General features: G+C 36.3%; 1 protein-coding gene across 2 annotated transcripts in view; it reads left to right on the top strand.

The window, feature by feature from the left end:
- The window catches only part of CDH12 (cadherin 12), a 305,281-nt gene that overhangs the window by 88,242 nt on the left and 194,189 nt on the right, over window positions 1-22,850 (top strand). For both annotated transcript variants that reach the window (XM_061129640.1, XM_061129641.1), the window contains exon 2: window positions 7,708-8,002. In XM_061129640.1, the coding sequence (XP_060985623.1) occupies window positions 7,708-8,002 (295 nt within the window). The remainder of the gene's footprint in view (window positions 1-7,707; window positions 8,003-22,850) is intronic.

A 22,850-nucleotide genomic window follows, 5' to 3' on the forward strand; every position in this document is an offset into this window, starting at 1 on the left:
GTTTCTTTCTTAGACTAAATGTGTTTATGAAGATGGCTGGTGGAAGATGTCTGTAATTTGTGTTACAAGGATCTCAATATTAAAGAGGGCATAATGGCAACCCACTCCAGTATTCTTGCCTAGGAATCCCGCAGACGGGGAAGCATGGCCAGATACAGTCCATAGAGTCACACACGGGGACATGACTGAAACAACCTAACCCCACACACACACACTGTTATGGCACCATATTGACTCGTATATACTTAAAAACTGAAGAAGAGATGGTCTAAGATAGAACAGTAAATATTTAAAGACACATCAGGAAGTTCCTTGTTCTAGCAGACACATTTAGAATGAGAGCCTAAGTTTCTTAAAGAAGATAATGACAACATAATTAATATTAATAGGCATGCTTGTTTTCAACTTAAAGAAAACAAAGACAAAATTCAAATGCAATGCTTGAATCTTGCTTGGATCAATGTTTAAAAAAATAAAGAACTATATTTGGAGTGATAAGAGGAGAAAATTGAACATGACTGGGTGATGACGGCTATAATCTTGATTGAGGTGGTGTGCAGGGCATCAGACAGTATAGCCAATTTCTTTTTTTTTTTTCATTTATTTTTATTAGTTGGAGGCTAATTACTTAACAATATTGTAGTGGTTTTTGTCATACATTGACATGAATCAGCCATGGATTTACATATATTCCCCATCCCGATCCCTGCTCCCACCTCCCTCTCTATCCGATCCCTCTGGGTCTTCCCAGTGCACCAGGCCCGAGCACTTGTCTCATCCAAAAGTCTACAAGCAATAAATGCTGGAGAGGGTGTGGAGAAAAGGGAACCCTCTTACACTGTTGGTGGGAATGCAAACTAGTACAGCCGCTATGGAGAACAGCATGGAGATTTCTTAAAAAACTGGAAATAGAACTGCCATATGACCCAGCAATCCCACTTCTGGGCATACACACTGAGGAAACCAGATCTGCAAGAGACACGTGCACCCCAATGTTCATTGCAGCACTGTTTATAATAGCCAGGACATGGAAGCAACCTAGATGCCCATCAGCAGATGAATGGATAAGGAAGCTGTGGTACATATACACCATGGAATATTACTCAGCCATTAAAAAGAATTCATTTGAATCAGTTCTAATGAGATGGATGAAACTGGAGCCCATTATACAGAGTGAAGTAAGCCAGAAAGATAAAGACCATTACAGTATACTGACAGTATAGCCAATTTCTATAAACCAGTAAGTGGGTGAAGGATTGGTGACTGGTCAAATAAATTCAAAGCTACTTACAAGCATTTGTATTGATAGGGTTCCAACTAAGGAGGAACAATTCTGAAAAAGACACAAATGCCAAAGATTAAGAGAAAAGGATGATAAAACATGGAGATTAACTGATGGTCTGTGTACAGAATTCCTCCCACCTGCATGATAATGCATGGAATCCAGACATAAATGAGTCTTATGTAAACAATAAAGACTTTTTTTTTTTTAAGTTCTGCTAAAGAAAATCTGAAAAGAATTAGGCCACTGATAGAACCTCATTGTCCATTCAACCTAGGACAAAACTGTAATCAATAAATTCAATCTGCAATTTCAAAACTCTATTCATAAATATGAACTGTTGAATGAGAGTCATCAAGCATTTGAGGAAAGCCAGTGATATGAAAAATAAAGGTTCAAATTCCAAAAACAAAATGTGATCCTGAAGGAATAGAAAGTTTAGGGAACACACACACACGCGCATATATATACAAATTAGAGTTCTCGAAAAGATTCGGGCATTCCCAGTGGACACAAAACAAAAACATGATTCTACTAAGTGGGGACATTCATAGTAAATGAAAAAAATCTTGGAAATTAATATGTCTGTGGTATGTGTGTATGTATGCACACGTGGGGGCATGTTTACTGACTTTGAAAATATAGAAAGCAATACATAATTTTAAGATAAGTTTTAACTTTTTCACATAATAGACCAAAACATATAGGAATGAATAACTGTAGAAAGAGTATATTATTTATAGAAGGTGCACAAGGTCTAACATTGAATGAATGAATTCTAGATAAACAATAGAAAAGACAGAGGATAGAACTTCATTATGAAATAATCATAGAAGGAAATTTCTTAGTCCTGAAGGAAAATGGTTTTTGAATTGAAAGAATTTGCTAAGTGCCCAACCCAATGACAGAATCACAAATGTATCAACTCATATCTGGACACACTATTCAAAACAGAAGCACACATAAACTCATACTTGGAGACAACGTTCTAAATAATTAGAATACCAAAATGAAAACAAGGCTGCAAACATTTTAGAAGAAAATATAAGGGGGGAGAAAAAACAAGCTCTTTACTTGCAAAGGATATATCAATCAGACATCAGTGTTACTGTTGGTTTCCGGAAGACAATAGATACAGATTTCCCTGGTGAAAAAGACAGAGAAAAGGAGTGTAAAAGTTGTATATGATAAACACTTCCATACTCTGATTTTAGCCATTTTAATGTATTATTTTGATTAAAATACTTGTGATTAACATAAATAGATGTAAATAAACTCATACTTATTGGAAAAGCAAATTGTTTACAATATAATCTAAAAAGCAGGTTAGATTAATACCCATAATACCATAACACCCATAAACACATAGTAAAGTAGTTTGCAGGTATTTACACCAAGTCAAATATTTGTTTCAAATTATGATGTTGAAGAAGACTCTTGAGAGTCTCTTGGACAGCAAGGAGACCAAACCAGTCAGTCCTAAACGAAATCAACCCTGAGTATTCGTTGAAAGGTCTGATGCTGAAGCTGAAGCTCCAACACTTTGGCTATCTGATGCGAAGAACCGATTCATTGGAAAAGATCTTGATGCTAGGAAGGATTGAGGGCAGGAGGAGAAGAGGATGACTGAGCATGAGATGGTTGGATGGCTTCACTGACTCAGTGGTCATGAGACTGAGTAAATTCCAGGAGATAGTGAAGGATAGGGATGCCTGAAATGCTGGTGTCAATAGGGTCACAAAGAGTCAGGCATGAGTTAACAATTGAACAATAACAATGAAGTTTTAACTTTCCAGTAAAAAAATTTGTCAAAATTATACATTTCTCTGCCCAACATACCCTATGCCCTTCTCATGCCTGGTAACCAATGCTTATTCTGGGAAATAGCAAATGGAAATAAAATCACTGCTGGTTGTAGTGATATAAAAAGTATTTTCCATTTTATGTGCACTTTTAAACCCAGAGAAAATAAGAATAAATTTCTTTCTTTCTTTCTTTCTTTTTTTTGGTGCATCAGTTTCTAAAATATAATCAGGGAGATGCTGGTAAATACTTAACTTTAGGCTGGCTTTCTCAAAACTTTTAGGCACTGGAATTCAGATTTGCTCACATTCTGAAGCTAGTCCTCAGTATCTTTTTTAAGCCTCTCTTGGCATCTCATTTTCATGCTCCATCTGAGATGACTTGGAAAACATGAGAAAATAACAACACCACTTCCACAAAACAACTGCCTGGACAGTGCATATTTCTATATACACCATTTATGGAACTCTGTTTCTGGCAGAAATTTTAAGTGTCAATACTAAAAGATGATATTACTGGAGTTGGCTGCTTCAGTCTGTAAATATAGTCAGCAGCTACTCAGAAACAGCTTTTAAAGCAAAACAATTGGAATAAGAAACATTCCTTGCTGTTATTTTTAAATTGCTATAAAGGAAAATAATTTTATCCTTGTGGAATTATTAGCTTGCTATACATGAAGCTTAAAGCTCCTCTGTAAAAGGGCATCGTGTGATTGTTCACAGTTACACAACCCAAAAGATGAAACTCAATAAGTGAACTCTTCTGTAATCCTCTCCTGCTGAATGAAAGGAAGATGAAGGAGCTTCATAATGTAAACTGAGCCTGAGTTGCACTGCTAAAATTTTTAAGAAATCAAATTCATCTATGGAGATCAAGTTCTGGAATCATTCAAGATTCAAAAACTTTTGATTCATAAAAAACATCACATTTTTGGTCTGGATAATTACCCTTCTGTTTGTATTTGCCTGTTTATTATGGAATTAAACAGGACAACACACACATAGTCATCACATCACTTATGAAAGGATGAGCAAAAGCCATTGAATCACTCAACTTCTTTTAAAAAATATAATGCAGGTATTAAAAAGCAATTCTGAAGAATTTAAAATTACACTGGAAATGATTATGGTTATGGAAAATGTTGACAGGTTTCTCATTTTTATATCAAGTTTATATGTATTTATAATAAGAGACTATTATATATACATATAAAATTATGGGCTTCCCAGGTGTCATTAGTGGTAAAGAACCTGCCTGCCAATGCAAGAGACTCAAGAAACACGAGTTCGATCTCTGGGTCAGGAAGATCCCCTGGAGGAGGGCATTCTTCAGTATCCTTGCCTGGAGAATTCCATGGACAGAGGAGCCTTGCGTTCTATGGTCATTAGGGTCACAAAGAGTTAGACATAACTGAAGAGACTGCACAATACCGTAGCACATAAAATCATATATAAATATATATAAACTTGCAGATATATTTGTATAAGAATGTGTATATATATAACAGAAAGGGTATAAAGTGACAGAAGTTATCTCTAGGTAAGAGGATGGTAGGGATTTTCATGTTAGCTTATAACATTCTCTACTCAAATTATTCTATATGTAATACAAAAAAAAAATTTTAAGATTCCCAACATCAGGCCAACATCATTTAACATTAGAACTAATGTTGCAAACATACCTATACTTTTAGCTAGTCATGCATGTAGTGGACTCAATCAATACTGAATAAATAATTTTAAACATTGCCTGTCAATGCCGGATACTGCAGGTGATCTTCTTTAAGGTATTATCATGCAATAAACTGCTATAACCACTCTAATCCTCTCGAGAATTTTACCTTCATCAATCTCATTTTCAGTTTAAATTTTAACATCTTTTCACATATTTCTTCTGAAGCTTTAATCTCTGCAAAACCCAACTTTAAATTAGAAGGAAAAGATAGACGTGTAAGGAGTAGCAACAATTGAATTTCATTTGGATCTTGGATCCATGAACTGAAAACACATTTGCTTTTTTAGTCTTATGTCAGTTTGAAAAGAAAACAGGTCTGATTTTGGCTAAATGGAGATATTTTTGGTAACTCTATTTGGATCACATTGTAAAAACCTACTTAGAATTTTCACTTGGTTCCCACAAAATTAGCAGATATTCTTTGGGGCCATTGGCAAAATGGATCCAGTTTATAAAGTCATTGCTTTTGCCTGTCTCATATCTTCAGATAAATTTGAAAGCAAAAGTAATTCTCACTGTGTTGAAAACCTTTAATGGTGTGGGTGAAATTTGTAATTTGAAATTCCTAAGTTCAAAGAACATTTATCTACAGCTTGATTTTACGCTTGAAACTTCCTATGCTTCATAGCAGTTTATAAAAAATTAGGAGGAAAAAACTTCTTCCTGTCATTTTTAGCAATTTTCCTTAGACTTGAGTAAAATATACAGAGACTTTTAAGGAAAAAAAAAAGATGTGGTGCTCCTTTATAGTTTTCTCATTGTTTAAATTATAACATCCACCCAGTATAAATTCTTTGCTTATGCACTTATGCAAGTGTACTTCAGAGCCATTTGGAATAAATACAAATTCACAAAATGAATAAAGTCATTTAATGACATTAATATGAAGGATGATGTTATTTTACTGATTCTAAAGGAGGATGTTAAGTTTAAGGACAAAGATGTGGTGAAGTTGATTTTTTTTTAATATTACTAATACACACAATGCCTATTTGCAAAGGATTATTATATGCTTTAAAATATTTTCAAAACTTTTAGAATGTGTTAAAATATTAAGAAAAACAAAACTCATTTTTCTCCAAAATTTTGCAAGAGAGTTATACTTGCATATACTTTAAAATATGGCACCAATGGTTTCGGTTACACTAGAAGTTTAACATATTTTCTTTGGTTACTCTGTTGACTGGAATGAACTTTTAAATCTAAAAATTTGAACATTGAAATCAGATAAAAATATTTTAAAACATTTCAGATCAGCATCTGGATGAAAATTAATATGATTTATAAAAATAAGCATCCTTTTAAATCTAACTAGAATATGAATGTATATTATTCACATTATATATATGAGTATACATATTCTTGGGAATTCCCTTGCGGCTCAGCTGGTGAAGAATCCGCCTGCAATGAGGGAGACCTGGGTTTGATCCCTGGTATGGGAAGATCCCCTGGAGAAGGGAAAGGTTACCCACTCCAGTATTCTGGCCTGGAGAATTCCATGGACTGTATAGTCCATGGGCTTGCAAACAGTCAGACACAACTGAGTGACTTTCACTCATACATATTCTTAGAGATTGTATATAATGAAACATTTATATCATATGATATGCATGCATGCCCAATCACTTCAGTTGTGTCTAACTCTTTGTGACCCCCATGGACTGCCGCCCGACAGGTTTCCCAGCCCTCCACTGTCTCCCAGAGTTTGCTCAAAATTATGTCCATTGAGTCAGTGATGCTGTCTAACCATCTCATCCTCTGCGGCCCTCTTCTCCTTTTGCCTTCAATCTTTCCCAGCATCAGGGTCATCTTATGTTAATTCTTGGACTCCAGTTTGAAAAACACTGATTTAAAGTATCACAATAATAATTTCTCTTCTTAATGGTCCTCTCCTCTACTATATTTATATGTCTCTCATTCCTTATTGTATTATAGTCAATTAGACATGTGCTGAATTTCAAAAGAAATCAGCAGAAATTCAAAATTTTTCTATATTATTACATTTCAAATATATAGTACAGATTAGAGCTAAACATTTGTGAATCTGAAGGAATAATCAGTTATTCTACCCATCATCTGGCTGAGTAAGATTGAATAACTCATTGAGAGTCAGTCTGTTAAAATGAGATACTCCATCATTCATATCTGAAATCGACCTGGTACGCCAAAACTGTCCTCTCCTTTCAAATGAAAAGATAGTGTTTTCTGAGCTTTGCTTTGTTTTTGCTATATGTCTCACTGGGTGCACATTATTGACTTCTATCTTCAGGGTATCTGGAAGGTTTTTAATTTAATATGTGTACATGCATGTGCATGCTCAGTCATGCCTGACTCTTTGTGTCACCATGGACTGATTTAATATATATCAGCTAATCTATTTTAATACAACAGTCACTTAAAATGAAGCAATAAGTATGCTTAAGAGTTGTGCATTTCATTTTATGAAATTTCATCCCCCAAAGTATGTGAAAGAAGTAAATGTTCAAAATCATTGTATTTATGCATGTTGATGGATTTGGGGCTATACTTCTGACATCTGTAATGCATGGAGAAATAAGATGGATTGATGGGAGAGTTAATGAAAGGATAGATGTGTGATCTATCTATGTGATAAATCAAAAGTCCTGTATAGTAAGATTGAAAGGGAAACAGTGGAATCTCTGAGATATATAGTATACATAGGTGCTCACCATACATTTTCCAAATTTTTCTGTTAAAAATATTTGTAAAAATAATTGGTGAAAAAAAAAGGGAAAAGGGAAAAAAGAGCCATAAGTTTTTGGCTTAACTTTTCTGATAAAAAAAATTATACTGCAATTATGACTTTTTAACATGTGAGCATCCCTTTAATGGTATTTCTCTCTGTCTCTCTCTCTCTCTCCCTAAAGCTCCATTCCGACTTAGATAAAGGAGAGGGCACCGTAAAATACACCCTCTCGGGAGATGGCGCCGGCACCGTTTTTACCATTGATGAAACTACAGGGGACATTCATGCCATAAGGAGCCTGGATAGAGAGGAAAAACCTTTCTATACCCTTCGTGCTCAGGCTGTGGACATAGAAACCAGGAAGCCCCTGGAACCTGAATCAGAATTCATCATCAAAGTGCAGGATATTAATGATAATGAGCCGAAGTTTTTGGATGGACCTTACATTGCTAGTGTTCCAGAAATGTCTCCTGTGGGTGAGTAAGCAAATAAAAATTCTGTCAGATGCTACAATGAGGTCTTTTCAGCATGTATTTTTCTGCAGGTTGATGGAAATATCTTAACTTGTAACCCAGAAGATTATTCTTGCACTATGTAGGATACAACTAATTTCATTTAATTTTTCAACATTTTTTTCTGCTTAACTTTTTTCCTGTCTTGCTCCATTGTAAATGCTTGAATAGATACATAAATATCTAGGATATATAACATTTCTTCACTATTTTACAATCTTTATATTTCCCTATTCATAGAAGGCCATTTTATTTTAAGGACATTGCTCACTTTGTACTGAAAGTGATTGCCATTACAAATTCAGACTCCTACACAGTTCTGGAGGTAACACCAAATACCAAATAGTAATTCTAGGCCCAAAATAAATTACCCAAAACATGTATTGCATCTGGAAGGACTTCATAAAGGGATGTGTTTCATGCTTTGGAGCTATCCAGAGAGACTTTGTAAAAAAGGTATTGTGTCTATAATAACCCATAGCAGTTATTCCATCAAACCCGGAGGCAAGTATCATTATATAGCCATTACTAGAATAAATTTACAGTTAGTCTATAGTATCATCATAATTCTTAGCAATTTAAATATAATATAATTTTTACTACTTGAATTCCCAAAGAATGTCATCACTGATTCAATAGACACGAGTCTGAGCAAACTCTGGGAGATAGTGAAGGACAGGGAAGTCTGTGTGTTCCAGTTCACGGGGATCAGAAAGAGTTAGACACGATTTAGCAACTGAATAACAACAACGAAATTCACAAAGTCCTATCATATGTATTTTAGGGCCAGTGAGTTAAGGATTCCAGCTTTAATGACAACTTTTAATTATACCTTTTATTGCCCAGTCACCACAGCCAGTCCCTGAATTTATTTCATAGTAACTTCTGGTTTCCAGCACATTTGTAAGATAAAGTTCCTCATCACTTCTAGTTTTCAACTGGAAATGCTCTATGTGAACCACTGCTAATATTTCCTAAGTCTGACGTTTCTCAGAGGACTCCTGCTGCCCCCTCAACCATCCCAGACAAGCAAAGAAGATTGCACAGGGTACCCTGAGGGCAGACGTAGGTTAGTGGCAATAGGAGTTGTCACATGGATTTACCATAAATGCACTGGAACTTGTGTCTGTGACCTTATCAGGCATTCAAAGACCATTTTCTCTCTTTGACCTAAGAAATCAGCTCAGAGGAGTTCACTTCGATTTAAACTTTTGTGTGCATACTCAGGGCTACTTTTTTTTTTTTTTTTTTTTTTTTTTTTTAAACTGCTTCTTTTATACTATGCTAAGGACTGATGCTGAAGCTGAAACTCCAGTACTTTGGCCACCTCATGCGAAGAGTTGACTCATTGGAAAAGACCCTGATGCTGGGAGGGATTGGGGGCAGGAGGAGGAGGGGACGACAGAGGACGAGATGGCTTGATGGCATCACTGACTCGATGGGCATGAGTTTGAGTAGACTCCCGGAGCTGGTGATGGACAGGGAGGCCTGTCATGCTGCGATTCATGGGGTCGCAAAGAGTCGGACACGACTGAGCGACTGAACTGAACTGAACTGATGATTGCTAGAGATTTAGAAATACAGTTTGGAAAATGTCTTATTAGTAAATAGTCCCTAAAAATATGGACAGCTGTTTATAAACTTACACTTTGAAGATAAGTACAAGTAGAAAAATGAAGGGTGGGGGGAGAAAAATGAAGACAGTACTTTGAGACAAAGTATGGCTTTTAAGAAGACAATGAAATCCAGTACATAAATACTTTTAACCTGGTGCTTACTGCATGTGAATTGGAAGTATTTACATGAATTCATGACCTTTAGTTACTCTTTAGTACTGATACAGCATCCTTAAAGCAAACAGACACATTCCTCTGCAGTATTAGAAAATTCTGTTTTATTAGATAATCCATTAGGTCTTTTGTTATGCCAATTAGGAGAAAGGTTAGGGCTGAAGAGCTGAACCTTTATATAAAGATTTATAAACATTCTTTATATAAAGAATTTTCAGCTAGTGCCTGAAGAGAGAAATAAATCCGGAAATTCAAGCGAAGGATAGATGAGTAAGAGAACTAAGTGGTCCACGTTTGGTACTGGGGAGAGACAGAGTTTGCTGAGCTACCATGAGTTATCAGAAAGATCCATGGAAGAACAGGTTCTTTAAAATGCTTTGTCATATACTATAACCAAATTTCTCACTGGTTATTCAAGACACTTCTGTAAATACCTAAACTGATTTTCAATGCACCCTCCTTTTAAAATATAGTTTGTTTTTTTTTTAATAACAGAGGAGTATTTCTTTTGAATGTGGAACCGTATCATATGCTATGAGTTCACCCAGGTATTCTTGGATTGCATTTACATAATATGCCATTTTCAGATAAATACTAAGTATAAACACCATTTACATATTAAATACTAGAAATTGAAAAACTATCAGGCACTACTTTTGCCATCTCCCAGAATCCTACATGTACATGTAACCAAAATACACCTATTAAGAGAAGACCTGGTTAGTTTTGTGAGATTTGTTGTTTCAGCTTTTACTTGACCAAAAAAAAATCCTGCTGCATCCTAACATCATAGTTCTGTCCCTAGAGCACCTGAACTTCACTCCCATGCATACCCTCCTTAGCATCGGGAAATGGCTTACTACTCTAATTGTCCCATGGTTTGTTCTTTTTTCTCCCCTCTGTTTTCTTTTGCTACACCCATTTTAGGAAATCCCTGCCTCTGTGTCATTTTCCTTGGAATATTAAAATAATATGCAGTCAAGACCAGATAGAACTGACTATGGTGTGTTGGACAATGTAGCTATTGTGGAAAATCTCACAGTTGGCTTTGCATATCCATGCTTGAGGTGTTCTCAGGGAAACACTACCCTTTCCCAATAATCGAGAATGTTCCTATTTCATTTTTAATAAAAGACACGGCCAATTAAAAAATACATATCTAAGCAAATTGTATCTATAAGAGGTAATATATTCCTTCTCCATTCAGCCTCATCTGCTCAACTTCCATACATAGGAGCAAGCAGATTTCAAATTTCTTTAATCAGGGAATTTTGGCTTACTCTTCTATCTCTCAATATAATGTTTTGTTCTCAACAGATAGTAAAAAAGTATTCAAGTTAAATTAACATTCATTTTGGCTTCCCTAGTGGCTCAGAGGTAAAGAACCCACCCGCCAATACAGGAGACATGGGTTCGATCCCTGGGTTGGGAAGATCCCCCGGAGGAGGCCATGGTGATCCACTTTAGTATCCTTGCCTGGAAAACCTGGAGTTCCTCTGTTCATGGAAAGAGTTGCAAAGAGTAGGACATGACTGAAAGACTGGACAACAAAAAGATAGCTTAATTGTGATATAAAAGGTCAAGAAAAAAATCTATTAGGCAAATGTCAATTTAACAATAATGAATTTTACATCTGAAAATATGATGAACAATTAAACCTGGAATCAAAGTTAACAAATGTGAAAAGTGTAAAACTCATAAGTCTACAAAGGGAGGATAATGGTGAGCAGGATGGTAGAAATTTTTGAGGTAAATTGGTATTTAAGACTTTTAAGACTGTGGAATATATTTAGTTCCCCAAAGTTGAAGAAAATTCTAGTGAATCTGTGAATTGTTTAAGAGAAAGGTCACTTTGTCACTAACTTGTGCTACATCTAACATGCTATGGAAATAATATTCACAGATAAAGTGCCTTTACTCTGACCTAAGGAAACTACTTTATGATCCAGATATTCCCCAACTCGAAGTTTTTCCTTGGAGACAAATTTGGATGTTATGAATGTGGTCTTAATTCTGTAAGATCATTGGAGTAACAATGAATTACAGTAATGTGCCCTCTTTAATATCTGATGATTTTGCATCAGTAGGGTGTGCAGTTACTTTTTCTAGAGTGCTGACAGATTTAAGATTTATAAACCCATATTTATACCTATATTGTCTTCTTCAGCCTGAGCTCAGCCATTTTTAAGCCACTGAGTGGGTTATTCGTAACCAGGTCCCTATGGCACATGTTATAGATGTTAATTGTGAATCATAATTTATGAAGTGAGACCTACCATTTCCTGAGCAATAGTTAGGGGCCAGGTGAACTAATGGAGATTTGCATTTCCTGTTTTCCTTAACCATTATGATAATTACATGCAGTATCATTTATTATTTCATCTTTATTTTTCTATGAAAACTCTTATGGATCAGAAAATAGGAATGACTCCTGGGTTCTTTATAACAAAGTTAGTGCAATCAATTATATCCTTTTTCTAGGGTTAGTGGTTTCTAAAATTTATTTGGAAACTTTAGTTTTTAATCTCAGCTGTGCTTGTATAGACTTTAGTATGAATATTATATTACTGTATTATTTTATAATTAGAGGGTGGTGTTCCATGCATCAGAAAAAATCAGGGGAATAAGTATCTCTTATTCACTGAGTTTAAAAAATGTTTAGAAAGAATTAAGTAAAGTAGTGCACATCTCAAGGAATTACACTATTGGCTTCACAAAAATTAAATAAGTAACATGCACCCCCTTGGATTTTTTTTTAATGAATTGCATTCTGTTTAACATGAGGTTTGGAGATAAATTCCAGGATGGAAATGTTGGTGGAGATTTTGATAGGTTATTCAGTTCAGTCGCTCAGTCCTGTCTGACTCTTTGCAACTCCAGCGACTGTAATACGCCAGGCTAACCTGTCCATCATCAACTCCCAGAGCTTGCTCAAACTCATGTCCATCGAGTTGGTGATGCCATCCAGCCATCTCATCCTCTGTCTTCCCCTTCTCTTCCTGCCTTCAATTTTTCCCAGCAACAGGGTCTTCTCAGTGAGTCAGTACTTTGCATCAGGTGACCAAAGTATTGAAGTTTCAACTTTAGCATCAGTCCTTCCAATGAATATTCAGGACTGATTTTCTTTAAAATTGACTGGTTTGATCTCCTTGCAACCCAAGGGACTCTCAAGAGTCTTCTCTAACACCACAGTTCAAAAGAATCAGTTCCTCAGTGTTCAGCCTTCTTTATGGTCCAACTCTGATATCCACACATGACTACTAGAGAAACCAAAGCTTTGACTGGACAGACCTTTGTCGGCAAAGTAACGTCTCTGCATTTTAACATGCTGTCTAGGTTGGTCATTGCTTTTCTTCCAAGGAGCAACCATCTTTTAATTTCACGGCTGCAGTCACCATCTGCAGTGATTTTGGAGCCCCCCAAAATAAAGTCTGCCACTGTTTCCATTGTTTCCCCATCTATTTGCCATGAAGTGATGGGACCAGATGCCATGATCTTAGTTTTCTGAATGTTGAGTTTTAAGCCAGCTTTTTCACTCTCTTTCACTTTAATCAGGAGATTCTTTAGTTCCTCTTCTCTTTTTCCCATAAGGGTGGTGTCATCTGTATATCTGAGGTTATTAATATTTCTCCTGGCAATTTTGATTCCAGCTTGTGCTTCATCTAGCCTGGCATTCCACATGATGTTCTCTGCATATAAGTTAAATGAGCAGGGTAACAATATACAGCCTTGATGTTCTCCTTTCCCAATTTGGAACCAGTCCATTGTTCCACGTCTGGTTCTAACTGTTGCTTCTTGACCTGCATACAGATTTCTCAGGAGGGAAGTACATTGGTCAAGTATTCCCATCTCTTGAAGGGTTTTCCAAAGTTTGTTGTGATTCACTCAAAGGGTTTGACGTAGTCAATAAAGCAGAAGTAGACATTTTTCTGGAAGTCTCTTGCTTTATCTCTGATCTAACAGCTATTGGCAATTTAATCTCTTGTTTCTTTGCCTTTTCTAAATCCAGGTTGAACATCTGGAAGTCCACGGTTCACGTACTGCTTAAACCTCGGTTGGTAGGTTTTTAAACAGAGAATATTTTCTACATGGTCTTACTAAATAGTCCAGCTCCAAGAAAGAAATAGTGAAGACTCTGACTATAGTTAAAATGTAATGTTTTATTATACCATTATTTATTCACACAATTTATTACTCCATTATTATTTTAAAGCATAAATCTCCATACTTCCTTGCTTTCACAGAAGTGTCACAGAAAGACAAACATAAAATGATAAAGCAATATTTTATCATACGTGCCAGCCATGAGCTCATAGAGCAGCTCAAGTGGTATAGAATGAACAGGGAAACTACCATTGATTTCTATCTGTGCCCCATAAGCATAGCCATTATCAGGAGAGTGGAGAAAGAATTTTGCCTGTTTTCTACAAATAAAGACATTCTCCTTACACAACAAAAATACATTTATCAAAATAAGGAAATTAACATTAATTTATTATTACAATCTAATCTTTAGACTCTATTCAAGCTTCATCAATTGTCTCCATAATGTCTTATATAGTAAAATGTTCCAGGGCAATGTCTTGGATTTAAGCTTTGCTTGGAAGTCACCTCTTCATTTTAGTGTCATTTGCCATGTGGAAAGACCAGGAACCTTCAAAAGCAGCAAGACCTGGATAGGTTTTTGTTTAAAAGTCACTAAATCTATTTTCTATTGTTGAAATAAATGCAGGCAACAGTTTTGCTAAATTTCTGCCACTGCATAACAATGATCCCTCTTCCTCTAGTTCCCAGTAAGAGATTCTTTGTTGCAAGCCCTCATTTACAGCTTCCTCACTTACCTTGCAAGTGAATGATGATTCAATAAACCATGTGTTCAAGGCACTTTGTCCTGACACATTCTTCTCAAAGCCCACTGCCTGACTACACAAGCATTTCCACATTTTAAGTATTTGTTATGGCAGCACCTCACTGCCAGGTATGAAATTGATATTATCTACTACTTTGTAACAAATTGCCCAATGGTTTAGAGACTCAAAACTATAAAACTACAAACATGTATTATCTCTTGTCTGGGGCATGGAATTGGCTGAGTGTCTCTGTTGCAAAGTCTCTTGTGGATTTCGTGTCAAGCTAGTCATCAGGAATATGGTCTCCTCTGAAGATTCTCTACTGAAGATTCTCAGAAGAAGCACTACTAAGGCCCTCATGTGGTTGTTATCTTGGAATTGATCTCCTACTGTGTGTGTGTGTTCAGTCATTTCTGACTCTGCAACCCCATGGACTGTTAGTCAGACAGACTCTTCTGTTCATGGAATTTTCCAGGCAAGAATACTGGAGTGGGCAGCCATTTCCTTCTCCAGGGGATCTTCCCAACCCAGGGACTGAACACGTGTCTCTTGCATCTCCTGCATTGCATGTGGAATCTTTACTGCTGTGTCACATGGGAGGTCTGATATCCTATTATTTGTCATATTCTATGTATTGTTTTAGAATCAATTTGATAAGCCCATTCTACACTCAAGGAAATAGGATTAGATAAAGATGTGAATACTGAAGGAAGGCGTAACTGAGGTGTATATAAAGGTTGTCTATATTAGATGCTGATTCCACTGTAAAATTGCTCTATCTTTCCTGTAACTATTATTGCATATTTTGTTAAGAGGAATCTTAAAACTGGACAAATTAACCTAGTCATCATCATATTTTCAAATTATCCATCTATTAATTTGTTTCTCTGTGGTCTCAAGATTTCATATTTTATTAAATTGATTCTAATCTATTGGTATCTATTTAATATTGATTTGCTAAGCTAATTTCTATGTGTTTTTAATATCATCCTTAATTAGTTGAATACTTCTTACCTTCTGGCTCAAAAGTATGTTTGGGACTTGTTTTGCATGTTTGCTGCCTTAGTAAGAAGAAATCTATTTTTCCAAGAAGTTCTCTTCTCACCCTTATGGAGAATAATATTTAGAAGCAAAAATCTGGTTTCTATGTGCTCTTTCTTATTGGACTATTATCATTCCCAGTCTCTTTCAGTGGGCACAGCTAAATAGTAAATCTATGTATGTGTACATGTCGTGCTGTGGTTAGTCACTCAGTCATGTCCGACTCCTTGTGACCTCATGGACTGTAGCCTGTCAAGTTCCTCTGTCCATGGGGATTCTCTAGGCAAGAATACTGGAGTAGGTTGCCATGCTATCCTCCAGGGGATTTTTTGCAACCCCAGAGTCAAACTGAGGTCTCCTGTATCACAGGCAGATTCTTTACCAGCTGAGCTACAAAATATTTATTTCTCCATCACTGTACAGATGTTGAAAACCACGATTATGCTCTAGTACCTTCAACTCCAATCTAATGTCACCATTTATCACAGGTTTGTTTATTTTTCATCCTTTTATATTTTATAATTCTCTTTTCCAAGAGTGAGAAATCTGGCTGTTCTATCCTTAATACATTTTCTTGTTTGATCAAGCCCAGTCTTTAGTTGTCACGACCCCTGAAGACACCACCAGGGGCTCTGTGACTCCAGCTTTGAAGATCTTCACTCTTTCTATCATCTCGTCTCCTCCACTGTGGGTGGAGGTTTTGTTCACCTCATTAGGGCTCTGAGTCCCTACACAGGCCATATTTCCCACACATGGATGCCTTACTCATGCTAATTGATCCCTGATACCCCTTGCTAGCCCTTCTTTGTGGACACCTCCTTCACTCGGATCTGGCTCAGGTATCTTCATCTGGTTGCTGTAGCCCCTCCCCAACTGCACATCTCTGCCAGCACAAAAGGCTTTAGGACTGAATTATTCTAGAAGATGAGTAAAGAAGAAATGGCTTTTTCTGATTCTTAAAGGGATTTAGGGTACCTATAGAAGTGCTTACCTCTAAATTTTATATTACACATGTGTTAACAACATCTAAATTAGGGACCCTTTATTTGTTTTGCATTTAATTCACAATTTGTCATGAGTGAGTGAAAGTCACTCAGTCAAATCCAACTCTTTGTGACCCATGGGATTCTCCAGACAAGAATACTGGAGTGGGCTGCCATTCCTTTCTCCAGGGGATCTTCCTGACCCAGGGATTGAACCTTGGTCTCCTACATTGCAGGCAGATTCTTTATATTCTGAGCCACCAGGAATTGTGATATGAGAGACCAAAGCTGACCTAGTAAATGGCTGATAAGATCAGAAGCGGAAAAAAATATGCTGATTTTTGAAAACATAATTTTTCATATTGGAATAGATCTTTTCTAGTCATAGTCAATGAAAAGATATTTCCACAGAGAGATAGAGGACAGAACTCTGCTGTAGTGTATTCTAGCCACACAGTATGTGGGCAGTGAACTTGTTAAGTATTCTTGTCCCTGTCTACCATTTCCTCGTTGTGAGAACTGCATAGGTTATTTGACCTCATTTTGATTTGATTTCCTTTCCTACAAATGAAGAATAAAAATACCCTATTCCCAGAGGTATACTGCAAGCAGTAAAGGAGAAAATGTATGTTTAGCACTGATCCCAATGCCTGGGGGGGAAAAATGCAGTCAATAAATGGGGAAGGATCCTGTTAATAATGTGATGATCATCTTAGGAAACTAGCAGGAGAATGCCTAACTTGTGGAGGTCTCAGCTAGTGATCTTACCCCCTTCTGCTATGTAGTCCCTCCCTGTGACACATGAGCTCAATATTTACTATTGTCTTTTGTTCAAACTGTGCTAAGTCTATGTAAGAACCTAACAGACTCTCTATCCCAATTTACATTTACTTTGGTGTAGAGTGCTCTTTTCTGTTAATGTGTGAAGACAAGCTGTTGATTTGTAAGAAACACCAATTATCAGATGACACTCTTGCCTTGCAATGTGTTGAGCAGCTTTTACACATCTGATGACATTGAGCAAAGCCTGTTTATCCCTCTGGTGTCAGTGGTGAAGTGTCCACAGCATACAGCATATGGCAGAACCATTTTCAGGGACATTGGATGTTATGACTGTGTGTTCCTGGAGCATTTTATCCCTCCCTGTGTTTGATTTTTTCTTTTTTTTTTTTTTAGTGGTACAGTTGCAAAGGTAAAATGACTGACAAGGTTTGGGTGGCCTTAAAAAAAGCATGTGAATTGTTTTAGTAGCAGCACAGTGTTGCCTGAAAAATAAACAGTCCTGCATTGATCGCTGCTTTAGCAGCCACTGATCAGCCGTAAATGTTAAAAATTAACAAGAAGTGTTTTTTTCCCCCCAACCACCAAATGACTCTAAGCATCAAATACATGTTAACAGAAGCTGCTTCTTGGCCACCGAGTGGTTCAACACATTAAACATATTTTCAAAGTATTACTCTTTTCCGAGCCTCCAAGTGGTTGTAAACATTAAATATGTTTTATAAAAACTACTTTGCCAGCTACTGGCAGGATAGCGATGAACATCATTTTTCTTTAAAGTTGCCTTCCAGCTGTGATATTGGTTTTTCCGTTTGTGTTTTTTCTCTTCTTATTTGCTCAATTTGACTTTTTTTCTTTTTTTTTGTACACGAAAGCAGGCAAGAGGCTACCTTGGCCCAATTGTCTCTTGCTTTATGATAAGTGATCATGAGAGAGCAGTTACACCTATATAAAACCCTGTTGGCAACAGAGAGTTCTCTGGGGTTCAATTGCTTGGGTATTCCACATAGACGCTGGCTCCATTTTCTGAAATAGTTTTTGTTTCCGCTTTCCATTGTGCAATGTATTGAGGTATGAAGATGAGTAAAAAGTTAGTTTGATATTAAGGAAAATAACTTCAAGCAACCAAACACTGATAGATTATACTCATTGACTGAGGTGAAAATATGCCATCAAAGAACAGACTCAAAAGACAGGCAAAATGGCAAGACTACTGAGTTAATAAGATCACTAAACCAAACATGATAAAAGACTGGAAATCTATGTCTGGAAATAACTCAGTGTGACAACAGCATGCAATTCAAACTCAGTAAAAAGCACATCACTATATAAAAGTCTCTCCAGGAATTAGCCCAGAAAATCTGTTTACTTTGACCAAATTCACAATAAAATCAAGGGTGACACTGATTCAATTGAAAATGTGAACCTGCTCTATTATTCCAGACAGAGTAATTCATCATCAAGCCACATAATTACTTGGGAAAGCTTTGATTTGTATAGAATCCAAGTGTTTTCCAAATCATACAATATTGTATTTTGCTGAAAGTTTTCTGCTTTGTGATATTTAATGGATTCAAATATTTCTGGGAAACCTATTATATACAAGACCCTCTTAGGAATTGTGATTAGAACAGTGAGGAAAACAGACAAAACCCATACCTTCAGAAAGCTTTCATTCCAAAGGTCTAGTGTAGGAACAGCGAAATACACCCTGAGGGCTGACTCTGGCACATCACCTGTTCTCATTGGGATGCAGTCACATCTGTCTATTTATGTGTTATCTGTGTCTGTGTTAACACTACAGTGGAATTGTTGGCCACAGAGACCAAAAGGCCTGCAAAGCCTGCACTGTATGCAGCCTAATCCTTTACAGGAAAAGTTTGTTGAGCCATGATGGTGGATTGAGTATCAGAGAGGAGGCTAAGGTAAAGTCAACAATTTTGAACAGATGCATGAAGAAAGAGAGTGAAAAGCTTCCTGAAAAAAGAAGAAAAGAAAGAAAAAGAAATGGCAGGATGAGAGGGTAAATGAAAGGCAGGAACAAGTCTTACAATAACAAGTTGCATGTGGCTTGAAATTGTATGCTCCCATTTAATCGGTATCCAAAACCTCAGTCACTTAGACAGTCAAAAATCTGCCTGCAAGGCAGGAGACCCAGTTTCAATCCCTGGGTCAGGAAGATTCCCTGGAAAAGGGAATGGTAACCCACTCCAGTATTCTTGCCTGGAGAATCCTGTGGACAGAGGAGCCTGGTGGGCTAGAGTCCGTGGGGTCACAAAGAGTCGGACACAGCTGAGCAATGATCATTTAGTTGGGGCTGAAGGGAATGTTTTGAATTTACTAAAGTATTAAGAGGGACTGTGCTAGTCGTGTCTGACTCTTTGCAACCCTTTGGACTGTAGTCCGCCAGTCTCCTCTGTCTGTGGGATTCTCCTGGTAAGAACACTGGAGTGGGTTGCCATTTCCGCCTCCAGGAAACCTTCCCCACCCAGGGATCGAACACACTGGAATTCCTGCATTGCAGGCAGATTCTTTACCACTGAGCCACGGAAGCCCATTAAGTATTAAAAGTTCATGATAAAATATTTTTTATTTCCCTACAAAATAATTCTTATTTCAATTACGCAACCATATTTTTAAATTAAAAAAAAACATTTAAACTGAGATTAAGAAGCTTGAAAAAAGAGAAACTCTAGATTCACTTGAAACATTCTTTCCCCTTATGATTTCTCAGGATTCTTAAGTTCTTTACCTCACATATGAGTGGTGAAAGGAAAATCAAAAATTACCAAAGCCAAATTTGAAAACAGTGGCCCATATTAACAAGTACTACCCAATAAGTGTTAGAGAAATCTACCTCAGAAAATAAGGTTAATGAGTTTATCAAGGTTGGCACTATTTTCACTTCTGACTAAAGCTGAAAGTTGAAAAAGAAAAAAAAAAATCAGAGACTACAATTGTATAAATAACGAACAAAAGTGAATATCAAAATCTTGTACAACTTGTTTAATTGGCAATGGCACTAGAAGAAAAGGAAACATGTCAATTAAACTGTCATCCATGTTAATTTTGCCTCTGAGAAAAACATTGTAATGGGATAATTTCATGAAATGCTTTGATGGTAAGACAGTGTCAAACTATGATTAGCTGCTACATAATTCAAACTAGACAAGAAAGGAATTGGTGGTAGCCTGACTATTGGGAGGTTTTGTTTCATGCCTTTTTCTTCTCTTTTTCCCTTTGTTTAATCAAGTATATGCTGTTTGACAGTAAAATGATTTACTCTAAAAATATTGATATCATGAGAATTCAGTAGGAACTGCACTATAAGAAAGTATTTTCCATTTTAAAATGGAAACAATTTCCATTTGAAAATCTTCTTAAAAATAATCATTACCATTTCTGAAAAAAGTCATCTTCATTGAAGAGGTATTTTTGTAACTAATATTAAGTTTCTAATTAGCTAAGACCTCAATTAAAAGCAGCTCAAGTTATTATGTTTATATTTCTATTATCAAATATGTTCATTTTAAACTGAGTTCTCTTTCATTATTCTCATTTCTGTTCAGGTAGCCAGAGTGGATGTTCTAGAATTTAATAAGGTCATGTAAATTTTACTGCTTATATTCCTTATTACTTTAAAAAAATATGCTATATATTCCAAACATCAGAAATACCAATGGGATTATAAAAAAAATAATTTTTCTAGCTTTGTACAAAGTCTTAACTTTGTACAAAAATTTGTTTAAAAACAATATATAGAATTTCTATTCTGTTTTTTAAGCTATAATTTATGTGCTTCTTGAAAAGTAACAAACCTCCCTAGGCAGTTACAAAGAACACTATCTTCATATATTAATTCCCAGTAACAGAAGCAGGTATACTGTTTCTCAACCAGGGAGAGCTTTCAGAATTAAATAGTTTTGAGTGTTTTTCTGCAGGAAGAAGACTATTGTTTTGTAAATAGCAGAAAAAGGAAAACTTTTAAAGATTATTTTTGGGTCCATATATTTATTTCTTAAGAATGCTAGTGAAAAGTATCTTAAAAAGGACTAGTATGACTGACAAGAGCAAAGTTGAAAGAGTGTTTGCAGAACACTAACAAGAAAGGTCATAATTCTAGAAAGTCAGAATATTATAGGGAAATAAAATAGACCCTGGAGTACTGCAGATCTGGACTCAAATTTGATAACATGTGGGGTAATGTTTAGAAGTGTTTCCTTTTTGTAAATGTTTTTGCCGGTAAATATAAGGATTGAAAGATATACCATTTGTAAAAAAAATATAAATAAATAAAAAGGAAAGAAAAACTACACTCTACAAGAATTTTAATAAAATGCTAGTAATTTATTTTTTCCTTCAGCAGCTTTTTCTTCTTTGGGATTTTTAGATTTGGAGAAGAGTCTTCAATGACATTTTTTATTTTCCTATTTTCATCCTTGAAGTTGTTCCTAGTAAATCATATAAGAAGGACATTACTAAAAACATCTCTTTCTGAGAACACATATTTTTTTATGAAATACCATTCATCCAAAATATTTGAATAGAGACTCAGAACACAAGAAATGAGATATGATAGGCATAAAATATAATAAAACTGTGCAAAAATATGCCAAGTGGATGTTAAAAGTAATGTCTTAGGGGTTCAAATTCATGACAGTGGACTGAGCAACCACATTTATTTCTCCTTTGCTTAAAAATAACATGGAAATAGCACGATATAATACTTAGAAAATATAACTGTAGGAAGCTGGGAAGTGTTCCATAGCAGACCAAAAAAATAAGGCATTTCGGTAGTATATAATCTCTTTCACAGGGACTTCTGGGTTTGGCCACAGTGGAATTATTGATATTAGGCTTGTGTTTTCAACATGTGTGCATGTGCTTGCATGCTCAGTCGTGTCTGACCCTTTGGAACTCTAGGGATATAACCTGCCAGGCTCCTCTGTCCATGGGATTATCCTAGCAAAAATGCTGGATTGGGTTGCCATTTATTCCTCCAGTATGTTTTCACCATAAAGTGAAAGTGAAAGTCGCTGTCGTGTCCGACTCTTTGCAACCTCATGGACTCTACAGTCCATGGAATTCTCCAGGCCAGAATACTGAAGTAGGTAGCCTTTCCCTTCTCCAGGGGATCTTCCTAGCCCAGGGGTCAAACCCAGGTCTCCTGAATTGCAGCCGGATTCTTTACCAACTGAGGTATCAGGGAAGCCCTTATCATTGTTTCACCATAAACAATGATAAAGTTGCACAAGGTCTGTGAGGCAGCAGTCTTTTAATGTGTGTGCCAAGTAGTACAGGCTTGTCATCCTTGAGAGATTCCCATGAATCAAGCCCCACATTTAGCTGGAATCTTTGATTAGAGGCA

This window comes from Dama dama, chromosome 25 (assembly GCF_033118175.1).
Source record: "Dama dama isolate Ldn47 chromosome 25, ASM3311817v1, whole genome shotgun sequence".
Lineage (NCBI taxonomy): Eukaryota > Metazoa > Chordata > Mammalia > Artiodactyla > Cervidae > Dama > Dama dama.